The 12,105-nt window shown below is 54.6% G+C and overlaps 1 protein-coding gene across 1 annotated transcript; it reads left to right on the top strand.

Annotated features, from left to right (window-relative positions):
- The first annotated feature begins 297 nt into the window (after window positions 1–297).
- Window positions 298–11,032, top strand: Gpr132 (G protein-coupled receptor 132). The gene is made up of 3 exons (XM_076551534.1): window positions 298–481; window positions 5,738–5,828; window positions 8,718–11,032. The coding sequence occupies exons 2-3, from the start codon at window positions 5,801–5,803 to the stop codon at window positions 9,803–9,805; spliced, it is 1,116 nt and encodes a 371-aa protein (XP_076407649.1). The 5' UTR covers window positions 298–481; window positions 5,738–5,800; the 3' UTR covers window positions 9,806–11,032.
- Window positions 11,033–12,105: the final 1,073 nt, after the last annotated feature.

Here is a 12,105-nt window from a genome sequence, read left to right as displayed (position 1 = left end):
GGGGTGGTAGGGTACTTTCAGGGCACCAGGCAGGTGTTCCAGCAAGGAGCAGTGTGCCTAATCACTGCCCTCCTGGCACAGGAACTCCCAATGCCAGGCCCAAGATGGAAAGAACTGGCTACATGACCTGCCCTGTCTGGCTGAGGAGCAGGCAAGGACCAGTCCATACGGAAGGGCCTGGCCCGGCCATTTCAGCCTCCATCTCTGAGCTCTCAGTTCCTGAGTGAAGGTGAGGCCTTGCTGAGGGTGTCCTCAGAACAAGATCAAATCAGTCTGAAACAGTTTCTTGTCATCCCAGCACGTTGTCATCACAGTGATGTAACCAACCCTTAGGCTCAGCCTGCACTGTGGTTAGGGGAGTGTCAGAGTGAGCATGCTCAGACCCCCACTACTTCCTGAAACCCTTCAGCTGGGCCTGCAGGGGTGCTCAGTGCCGCCTCAGGACGGACCTGCTCAGCAGCCTCAGGACGGACGGGCTTAGGTAAGTCAGCGGGTCCCAGGTCTGGGGAGTGGGCCTGGGGGACCAGTCCCTCCACAGTGGTGTCTGGGAGAGATGTGCAATAATGGGGCTTGGCCATTATTTAACCAAGGTCTGTCCCCAAGAGGGAACGCAGGGGCACCATCCTCACCCACGTTGTGGCACAGGGATAATAGCATACGTCATACTGCCCATGCCCTGGCCTGCCTGGATCCTTCCGGAAGATCCTTACTCCAGTTGTAGGTACAGACAAGAGTGGAGGGACTAGACTTCCTCTTACAGGGAACCGAGAGGGCCACGAAGGCCTTGGGAACATCCTGGGCAGTATGGTTGGTGGGGTGAGGGGTCCTCTTTCCAGGAGTGACCTAGGGTCGGAGGCAGGTTCTGAGGAGGGCTGGGCAGGACAGGGGAGGCTCAGCTGGGACAGGCGGTAGTTTGTCTGGTCATGGGGCAAGATCCTGGGACTAGCCACTAACAGACTTCTGAGGCCAGGCATCCCGCGTGCCCGGCAGAGGGGATCTTATAACCTCTACTGGATTTGTGAGGCCACCCGGACAGACTGTTTAGGTTAGCCAGGAGTGTTTAGGCTAGCCACCAAGGACTGGAGAATGAGGCGAACATTGTCCTGGTCTTACAGACCAGGGCGCATGGCACAGCCCTTTAGGGTGTTAACCACGCAGAGGACTGAAGATGGAGATCACCGAGGGAGGGTGAGGAAGACTAGCTGGCACAGGCGCTCGGTTTAGACATCAGTCAAACTGAAACGTGCATTTAAAATTGGCATTTTTTTTTTAACCTTTAAAATTGGGAAGCGTGGTGTGGGGGATGGGTCATCAGCTCCACATGACATATGGTCGACACCAGTAATTTAACAGTTCCTGCCCAAAGGGCACTCTGAATTTGAGGACAGAAATGAGGTTGGAGATTTTTTTTTCTTACCTTTTTCTTTGTGTGTGTGTGTGTGTGTGTGTGTGTGTGTGTGTGTGTGGTGTATGTTTCCATGTGTGTGGACACATGTGAGTGGACATGCACATGGATGTGGAGGCCAGAGATCCACATCCCAAACCATCCTCAATTGCTCTCCTGCCTCCTTCCGGGAGGCAGGGCTTCTCAATCAAGCCCGGTCTGCAGATATGACTGGTCTTGCTAGATCGTTTGCTCTGGGGATCTCATCTCCACCTTCTAAGGCTGGAATGTGGACTGCCACATCCACCAGGCATTTATGTGGGTTCTGAGGATCCAAGTATAGGTCCTCATATTTGGACCTATGTTTGACGAGTACTTTTACAACTGAGCTGTCTCCCCAGGAGAGTGTTGTGGGAGGATGAGAAAGTGAGTTACCAAAACAACCAGAAATGCCTGTAGCAGAGAAATGGGGCACCGCATGCTGGCGACTCGATGGGACAGTCCAGTGGCCCTCGGCTACAACCCACCTCACAAGTCCCAAGTGAAGCAAGCAGGTAGACCCAGCAGGTGGCAGAGACAAGGTGTGTCCTTCCTTTGTGCTTTCTTGTCTGTTTAGAAAGCTCCACAATCCAAAGGTGACAAGCATGCTCCTGGAGACTGGAGGGACGGTCGTCAGTGCAGGCAGAGCTCAGGGCTCAAGGGCCGTGGCCGTCACATGGGGCATGCTGCCTGTGCATGCCTCGGGGACTCCAGGCACCGCTCTCCCCAGAAGGTGGGTTTACATAAGGGGCTGTGCGGCCACAGGGGCTGCGTGGGATGCAGATGGCTCTGCAGGAGGCTGGAGACAGGAAAGTGGAAGTGGGAAGGATGATGAGAGCTAGGTGACCAGGAGGAAGGTGTGGTTTGAAGACAGGCTAGATAGCATCAGCATGAGCGTGAGGTGGACAAGGGGAAGTAGAGGTGTGGGTGGAACTCAGGGCAGATAGAAAGGGACATCCAGGGGACGCGGGCCCGTTCATCACATAGCCTGGTGGGAACAGTGAAACGAGTGATGTCCCCAGGTCATCAGGCCGGCGGTGCTGCTGACGCCTGATGGGGTTCAGTCTGTCACGGGTCCCTCTGGGTACAGACCAAGGAGGGGGACTGAGTCCACCAAGTCCAAGCAGACATCGTGAGCACGGTAAACCATGTGGCCATGGTCTTGGTGGATGTCGTGGGCCCCGTGGCTATGGTAGACCCTCCTCTGCCAGATTCTCACAACGTTTGGGAGCACACTGTTGCTGAGTTCCAATGAAAGTCTGCCACGGTCTTCTCCCATCGGGGGTCAACCATTCTCAACTACCTCACAAATGAGACACAGCCCTAAAGATGGTCCAGGATGTCAAGAGGAAAACAATTCACTACCCACAGCCAGGCCAGACCCCCACAGTAAGCTGAGAGGGCAGTGTCTACTTCTTGAAGGGGACAGACCCTGGGATCCTTCTCTCCCTGGTCTTTAAGCACTCTGCTCGGGTTCATAAGATGGCCTGGCCCGGCCATACTCTCTGAGACAAGCATGGAGCATGGGGCTATTGACCCATGCCCCTTTCTGTGGAAGAAATAGCCTAGTTATTGCAAGATGTCCACCACAACTGATCAAGCTGGGTTAGGGATCCTGGGAGGTTAGGCCAGGGGCCCTGAGGGTCCTGAGCACGATCCCTTTTATAACGGAGAAGACCTGACAACAGAAAGGGAAATGGCGTGTAGCCTGGCAGGCTGGGAAAGGGGCAAGCAAGTCATTGACCAGACTGCAAGGCCAGTAGCTGTATCAGGGCTGGGGGTGCCCAAAGCCAGCCATGGTGAGGGGGCCACATCATAGCATGGGGGTTCAAGAGGCGCCCTCTCTGTGGTGTCCCAGGCTGCTCCTGCCTGAGACTCGTGGTTGGCCTCCTTTGATACGGGTGCTGATGCCCTGGGGTTTAGGGACATGACCCAGATGGGGATATGGGAGCCTTGTGTTTCCCTATCTAGGTGGAGCAGATGGTCCCAACCGCCCACCCGATCTCCCTGGCCCAGCTCTGTCCACAGGTGACAGGGACTTGACTGGCAGTTAGGGCGGTCTCCACCAGTGCGTCCTCGCCGCAGGAGGAAAGTGTGTGTCACGTTTTCGGTTGAGCCCCTGCTTCCTCTGGCTTCTTTCTGCAAAGTGGCTGAAAGCTAAGCACCACCCTCTTCCTCATCCCCAGGGCCACCTGGTGCAGGGGACGGACCCGCCTTTCTAGGCTGTCTCTGCGGCTCTTCAGGACTCTAATTCTGGTTGCGAGGAGGGCAGGTGCTGTGTAGCCCCCACTGCGCACTCCGGGGCTTCCAGCTCCGGTCCGTGCAGTCACGTGTTCATTCACGAGCGTGAGAGTCCTGATTACTGTCATTTTGAATTTGGAAGGAGAGGGCAGCTTGCTCTGTCAGATGTAAGGCGGGCCTTTAAGGTCCACAGCCCGCTCAGGGGCTCAGCCGCCGGCCAGGAAGGGGGATTCCAGGTGGCGTGTGGTGTGACCCTAGGTAGAGCGATACATCAGACAAGGTGGCACCCCAGATGAGTGATGCTCGGTCGAGGTGGTGTCTCCCCTCTACACTCAAGAACTCCGACTGTGCTGATCCCAGGTAGGGCTGGATCCCTTCAGCTCTTCCCTCGAGGGCCCTGGCCCAGGTAACTGTTGTCAAGATTTGGGGACTCCTGTAGTGCATCTCTGTTCTCCCTCACCCTGGAACTCCAGTGTCGGGAGTAGCCAGAGAGCCTCAGATCTTAGCCAGGCCTTGGAGATGGGCGCAACAGCTCCGATGGATGGACACATGGCACCCACCTAGGATGGCCTCTGTCACAGCTCCCGGAGCTCAGAGTGAGGGTCTCACAGACCCTTGCCAGGGCCCTTGAATCATGCCTCACAGGGAAGTGGCCTGAGACCCGGAGGGACAGACAGACGGCACCTGTTCTGTGCCCAGCAGGTCAGGGGGTGTTGGGAAGACGCAAGGAGCCTGCTGAGGGAGGACACCGCTTGGCAATGGCCCTTCCTGCTCTTCCTGGCCTCGCCTCTCTTTAATGGCGCTGAGGTGTTACTTCCGACTTCTCCAGAGGTTGGTGAACTTCTGTAATCTCAGGTGAATGGTTTGGCTTCTTGTTATTTCCAGTTTTCAGAAACAGTCGAGAAGGGAGCAGGGGAGCTGGGAACTGGTAGCTCCACCTGTGAAGCTGCAGGGCTTAGTGTGGATGTCTGCCGGCTCAGCTTCACTTGGACTGGCTTCCAGAGAATTCCAGTGGCCACCCCTGAAGGCCCAATGTACATTGGACAGATACTGTGGTTATCTGCCTGACTGAGGGGCAGCCATGGTCTGTGTTGTGGGAACAGGCGGGCTGAATCCAGTGAGGAATTCCTCGAGGCCCAGACCCTGCCCTCCATCTGCAGGCCTGTGGAACACATGGGTCTTGACAGGCCTGAGTTGTCTCTCGGGCTGTGGGGCCTCTGGATGAGGTTTCCCCAACACTGACGATGCACTGAGAGCCTCCTTTTGAAACCTCTTCACCTAGGTGACATAGAGCCCGTTCAGAAGCACCCCTGCCAGTCAGAGAAGGATCCACTGGATTCCCCAGTCCACAGCTCTGTGCACTGATGATATTTCCCTCAGAGGGTCCGGGAGGGGTCCTTGTCCCCTTCACACTGGTGATGTGCTTAAATATAGCTTTTGGGTCACACAATCTTAACTTTTTGGGTCATTATTTAATCAGAGAAAAAAATTTCCTTAGGAAGAATTTTAGCAAGTTAAAAGTTAAATTTTCGCAAGGTTGCTGGAAACTGACTGCAAAATTGGGCTGTGAAATATTTGTACCCCCCAACAGTCCCATCATAGAGCTTCAGGGCACCGTGTCTCCAGTCTCCAGAACACCCACTTAGTTATTTTTACCAACCTGACAGGAAGAAAAGACAAAACAAAAACAAGGACCCTCTTCCTCATGCTTATTTTTGTATTCTTGGCCTTTGGGGAGCTTTTCTTAATTCTTCTGTGGACACTCATGTGCCTTCCAGCTTTGCCAACTATGACAAACAACAGTTTTAACTATGGTACCCGGGGTGATACACTGATGCTCGTTGGCTTCTCCGGTGCCCGGCTCTCTCAACCAGGTTGCCTTCTGTTGCTTGTGGGATGCTCTAGCATCTTTGTTGAATGCGTCAGCCCGCGTGCTTTCATCCGAAGTGCTGGGGTTACAGGCACGCGGCACCACGCCTGGCTGGCTGGCGGGTTGGTCTCCTCCTCCTCCTCCTCCTCCTCCTCTTGTTTTGCATGTTTACCCAAATCCTTCTCAACTTGCCCTTTCTCCAGGCCCCTCGAAGCCGCTGTCAGAGCCGCCTTCACAAGGGGCACAGAGCCCACGTCGGAGCTGCCATGAGAACAGAGCCCACCAGTGCGGCAGGTGAGGAGGTCTCCTTTGACTCCGACACGTAAGAAGGCCGCAGGAATTCCTCTGTGGTATACCTGGTCTCACCATTCAAAAGTCAACATGCAGCCGGGAGGTGGTGGTGCGTACAACTGTAATCCCAGCACTCGGGAGGCAGAGGCAGGCGGATCTCCGAATTTGAGGCCAGCCTGGTCTACAGAGCTAGTTCCAGGACAGCCAGGGCTACACAGAAAAGCCCTGTCCTGAAAAACAAAAACCAGCACCACCACAAAACAAACTCAAGACGCAATGGGCTGGGGATGTGGCCCGCTGGCTGGAGTGCTTGTTGAACAGGCAGGAGGCCGTGGGTTCGGTTCCCACCATCACATGAAACCACGTGTGGTAAGTGGTGCAAGCTGAACAGTGCATGTGAGGCCAGCCAGGTCAGTCAGTTCATCAGTGGATCAGTCCGTAAAGAGAGCTCAAGACACACCCACTTCCTAAGTGCTAGGAAAAGCCAGGCACAGGAGTGAGGGACACTTGGTACTCTGAATGTCTATGAGAGTGACCAGTGGTGAGTCATGAGCCATCTGGTAGCCCAAGAGGGCCGTCGGGAGGTCCCAGGAAGCAGCTGACCAGGAGCTTCCCATGGCCTTCTCACCCTTCTTTCCACTCCAGAGGCTCCTCCCTACTCCAGGTCTGTTTACCAAGGTCACCTGCAGGGGTGTGCGGTTGTGAGGGCCACAGTCATGCTCAGATGGTCTATGTGACAGGACCTAGTGTCCATAGAGAAGACCTGAAGCCTTCGGTGGGCCTGAGCAGGTGGCAAGGGACAGAGCCACACCAGGGAATCTGTGGCTGGACCGTGTGGTGTTGTGAAATGCCAGGGCCCAGGTTGGTCCCAGATTGTGTTTATTGTAGATTTCAGTAAGACTGTGTGGGTACAGCTGGGGGACAGAGATGCCATGTCTGAACTGGGATCAAGCAGTAAACTAGAGACAGGACAGAAGGACAGAGGGGTGTCTGGACCAGGGAGTGGACAGACTCCCATGCGTTTGCTTTCACAGTGGTGAGGGAGCTGTCCAGGTGAGGAGTCGTCTAAAGACCTGCAGCTGCCCGTGGCTCAGTCCTCACCCTCACTGCCTGCTGGTTCTGATGCCAAGATTTGGCACTGGGGTCCAGGGCAGCTCACCACCTCTGGAACCTCAGTCTCGGTTTCTCTATCCAGATGTGATAACAGCATGCCTTGGGTGGTGAGTAAGGGCACCGGATTGTGAGAGGACAGCATCTTATGCCCAGTGTCAAAAAGGAATTAAAAAAAAAAAGGCAGATGCTGGGTAGCCCTGAGTGTTGTGGGTGGGGATGCAAAATGGAGCAGACACTGTGGGAATGATCCCAGGGCTCCTCAAGAGAAAACACAGAGTGGCCACGTGACCTAAGTAAGCTTGCTTTTGTGCATGCCCAAAAAGGAGACAGCAGGGACAGAAGTCAGAGTACACCCGTGCTCACAGGAGCATTACTCATAATGGCCCAGTGGTGGCAGGCAGCCTAGGGCTCATGGACACATGACGGATAGTGAAGTGTATGTGCACTGTGTCATCCTGCACGGAGTGTCTTGATGGGGCGCTATTCTGTCTTAAAAAGAAGAGATGTTCTGACGTACCCTACAAGGTGGATGAACCGTGAGGACACTACGCTCAGTGGAATAAATCTGCACTAATGAAGACTCTATTTGTGTGAGGCCCCTCTACAGAGTTAGGGAGAATGGGGGGAAAGGGAACTGGGGATGGGGGTATCAGTGCTTCTAGAAAAGCTTTGGTCTGCAGACTGAGAAGTATCCAGAGGTGGGTCGGGGCTGGGTTCAGCACCGTGGATGTACTTAGTGATGGTGAACTGCATGCTGGGCAATGCCTCAGATGGAACATTTTGTACTACATGCATTTCATCAGAATTTTTAAAAAGCAAGCCTGGAAAATGCATGAGTTGCATAAGGACGTATCAGGCCCTGTATCTGGGGACAAGCCACCTTCTTGACAAGGAGCCCTCACCTGAGGGACAGTACAGTTCTCAGCTGACACCTGGGACCACTGCGGCATCTCATAGGACCACTCACGTGGCCCAAGTTGCCCTTATGGGATCTGTCCAGGCTGAGGATGATGACGTGGGCAGCTGAGGTCACAGGGAGTCTGTGACAGCTGGCCAGAACACCCAGAGCCATGCCAGCGTGCGGGACACATTATTTCTCTGGACAGTTGGATGTCCATGTAGAGGTCAAGGGATTAACTGGCCCTGAATTCCTGTGGGAGGCCAAGCAACAGATATCAACCTGGGACCAGAAGACAGTGTCCCTAAGGCCCTTAAAGCAGAGCCAGGGCATGGCTGAGGGTTTTGCCACCAGATGGCCACTGCGGCCAGAGAAAGAAGAACCACAGCAGTCAAGGCCTGGGGCTGATGCCTGTCCTAGCCAGTCTCTGGTCCCACTGGCTCCCTCCAGCTGGAGTCCTTTTGAACTCCTGATGTGTCTAGTCTGGAGTCTATGGAGCTTCCATTTTATTTAAAATGTTTATTAATTATTTGTGCATGTGTGTGTGAGTGTGTGCGCGCGCGTGCGTGCGTGCGTGCCTCTGTGCGTGTGCGTGTGTGTGTGTGTGTGTGTGTGTGTGTGTGCGTGTCTACCAAGCATGTGTTTGCCATAGTGCACATGAGAAGGTCAGAGAACAACTTCCAGGAGCTGGTTCTCTCCTCCTCCTGTGGGATCCCGGGTCAAACTCAGGTCACCGGGCCTGGCAGCAAGTGCATTTTACCCGCCCGGTCACCTCTCCACTCCCACCACCACCGCTGAGTGCCTCACTTTTTCTTGGTATTATGAATCTCCCTGGGGGGTTTCCATAGACTCCCGCCCACCTTGCCGCTTCTGTCCCACAGGAAACACCACGCTGGGGTCCCCTGAGACCTGCCGCATACCCTATGAGGACAGCAGAGTGGTCCTGATGGTGGTGTACAGCGCAGTGTGCGTGCTGGGCCTGCCGGCCAACTGCCTCACTGCATGGCTGACACTGCTGCAGGTGCTGCAGAGAAACGTGCTAGCGGTCTACCTCTTCTGCCTGTCACTCTGCGAGCTGCTCTACATTAGCACGCTGCCGCTTTGGATCATCTACATCCGGAACCAGCACAACTGGAGCCTGGGTCCGCAGGCCTGCAAAGTGACGGCCTACGTCTTCTTCTGCAACATCTATATCAGCATCCTCTTGCTGTGCTGCATTTCCTGCGACCGCTACCTGGCAGTGGTCTATGCACTGGAGAGCCGAGGCCACCGCCACCAGAGGACCGCCATCTTCATTTCTGCCTTTGTGTTTGTTCTGGTTGGACTCGTGAACTACCCGGTGTTTAACTTACCCATGGAGAAGAGCTCCTGCTTTGAGCCCCTGGGGATGGACGCTACCATAGCCACCTACCACTACCTGCGGTTTACCTTTGGCTTTGCCGTGCCTCTGGTCACTCTAGCGTTCACCAACTACCAGGTTTTCAGGAGCATCAAGCTGAGCATGAGCCTGAGCATGGCACAGAAGGCTAAGGTGAAGCACGCCGCCATTGCGGTCGTCGCCATTTTCCTGGTCTGCTTTGCCCCTTACCACCTGGTGCTCCTCGTCAAGGCCGTCATATTTTCCTTCTTCGGAGGAGCCATGGATGCTGTGTGTGCCTTTCAAGGCAGACTGTACACCGTCTCCGTGGTGTTCCTGTGCCTGTCCACAGTTAATAGCGTGGCCGACCCCATCATCTATGTGCTGGTCACAGACCATTCTCGACAAGAAGTGTCCAGAATCCACACGGGCTGGAAAAAGTGGTCCACAAAGACAGAGGTCACATACTTTAAGGACTCAGAGGAGACACGCTCACCCACAGCACTTGCACACACCTACACCTTCCCCAAGCCTGTGCATCCTCCAGGGTCACAGCCGGCTGAGCCGGGTTTACAGTGCTCCCCAGAAAGACTGCCTGAGGAATTCTGCTAAGCCCATTATGCCTCAGGGGAGGATGCTAAGCCCCGAAACCAGCACCAGTCACATATTCCTGGTCCTCTGAGCCACCGTCTGGAGTGCCCACCACATGGTAGATGCCTTTCGGGAAGATACACTGCTGATCTTTCCTTCCTAAGGCCACTCAACTCTAGATATCTACTCCTTGGATGTCCAGAACCTCCAGGCCCTCCTATGTGGAAAGAGACTGTGTTTTGAGAGCACCTTAGGCTGCCAGGGACTCGGGGGGATGTGGCTGGAAGGAGAGCCATCGGCAGGGCACTTCACAGAGCACGGGACGATGACTTTATTTCCTATGCTTTCCTGCATTGTCCAGTGGCTACTGCAGTGCATATTGGGGCCTTCCACAGAGGTAGACATGACCTGCATCTAAGGTCACCATCACGGTGCCTAGGGACTGTGACACAGCCAACCCCGAGGGCTCCCAGTGGGGCTTGTTCTGCGTAGACATAATTGTCTTCTAGGGGAGCCATGGGGCATGGTGGCCAGCTGCTCCAGCTCCTGGTAGCCCCATACATCCTCCCTAGGGAGCCCTCTACCATTTACTTTAGGAAGTGTTAGTGGACACCCCAGAAAGAGGTTGGCGTAGCTGCTGGCAAACAAGGGGGCATCTGGCATCTGGCATGCCTTGCGACGTCTGGCCTTGGCGTCACAGGGGAAGCAGGCTGGGACTCCTGAAGGGGCAAGTCAGGAGCGAGCCTCTCTGCCCGCTTCCTCCAGCGCTGGATCAGAGACAAAGACCTCAGGGCTCTGAGTCAAATCCCAGGTGCTCCTTAAGAGCCCTGTCTCGGCCCAGTCATACGCATACTTTTGTTAGCTACCTCACCGGGTCACTCACGGTTGGGGCTGACCCCCGCCCCTTCCCCAAGAGACTCCCAACATACTTGGAGTACAAGGTCTAGAGGCAGCGAGGTCAGCGGGCTTTGGAGCCGATGCCGCTGAAGCGCGCGCCTCACAGGAGTTGCACAGAGATGGTGATAAATGACATCCGAGGTTACCTTTCCTCGTTCATTGTAAGAAGTACTGAGAAACCTGAGAATGAGAACACCAAAACAGACGTTGATCTGAACCTCCTTTTGTCGTTGTTCCTTATCTTTTATGTTTTTGAGACAGGGTTTCCTGCGGCTCACTAGCAGGGGATGAGCTGGGACTCCAGGTCCTTTTCTGTCACCTCCCAAGGTCTGGGATCACAAGCACCAGCTCCTAACTTCCTCTTTTGTGGTTTTTTGTTTGTTTGCTTGTGTGTGTGTGTCTGGGACATGTATGGAGGCCAAAGGCTAACACCTGATATCATCCTCCATTGCTCTCCACGGTATTTATTGAGACAGGGTCTCACACTGAACCCAGAGCTCACCAATGTGGCTAGACTAGTCAGCCTGCTTGCTCCAGGAGTCCCTGTCTCTGGTTGGCAAGCAGAAAGGCAGTCCAGGCAGGTCGCCATGCTTGTCCTCATGCCTCAGCTTTTTGCTTTTGTTTTTTCCTCTGTGTAACAGCCCTGGCTGTCCTGGAATTGTCCCTGTAGACCAGGCTGGCCTCAAACTCACAGAGATTCACCTTCCTCTGTCTCCCGAGTGCTGGGGTAAAAGGCATGTGCCACCACACCCGACCCCAGTCTCAGCTTTTATGTGGGTGCTGGGGTCCCAACTCTGGTCCTCATTTGTGAAGCAAACACTTTTTGAACTGACCCATATTCCGAGCCTCTCTATTTCCTTTTGTTTGTTTGCTTGTTTTTTGAGACAGGGTGTCTCTGTGTAGTTTTGGTGCCTGTCCTGAATCTCCCTCTGTAGACCAGGCTGGCCTCGAACTCACTGAGATCCACCTGGCTCTGCCTCCCGTGTGCTGATATCAAAGGTGTGTGCCACCACCGCCCGGCCTATTTCCTTTTTAAAATAAGACATTTTTACCTCTCTAGGTAGACATTTTTTCCTCTTGGAGGGCCAAACCTAGGACTGGAAGATGAACCCTTGGAATATGGGGACCATGACCAAGGACTCTAAGTGTATTCCAGCAGTGGTGAAGGGCAGGCGGTGGTGCAGGCTCTGGGGCCTCATGGTTCTGTATTGCCTTAGCAAAGTGAAACTGAACAGTCTCTCATTCCCATAGCCATCCACAAAGGCGAGCATGGGGAGGGACAGACGCCCTGCTTTCCCTGACGCACTAATCTGACCCTACTCTGGACTGGGGCTCCTCCATCCTTCCTCCACAGGCCCAGATGCCCTTTCTGGCAGCTTCTTCCTGCCTTAGTCCCTCTCCTCCCCTCAGCCTTGGGGCTCTGA

The sequence above is a fragment of the Peromyscus maniculatus genome, chromosome 14 (assembly GCF_049852395.1).
Source record: "Peromyscus maniculatus bairdii isolate BWxNUB_F1_BW_parent chromosome 14, HU_Pman_BW_mat_3.1, whole genome shotgun sequence".
In the NCBI taxonomy this organism is placed as follows: domain Eukaryota; kingdom Metazoa; phylum Chordata; class Mammalia; order Rodentia; family Cricetidae; genus Peromyscus; species Peromyscus maniculatus.
The sequence above is the reverse complement of the archived record's forward strand: the minus strand, read 5'-3'. Positions and strand labels throughout refer to the sequence as shown.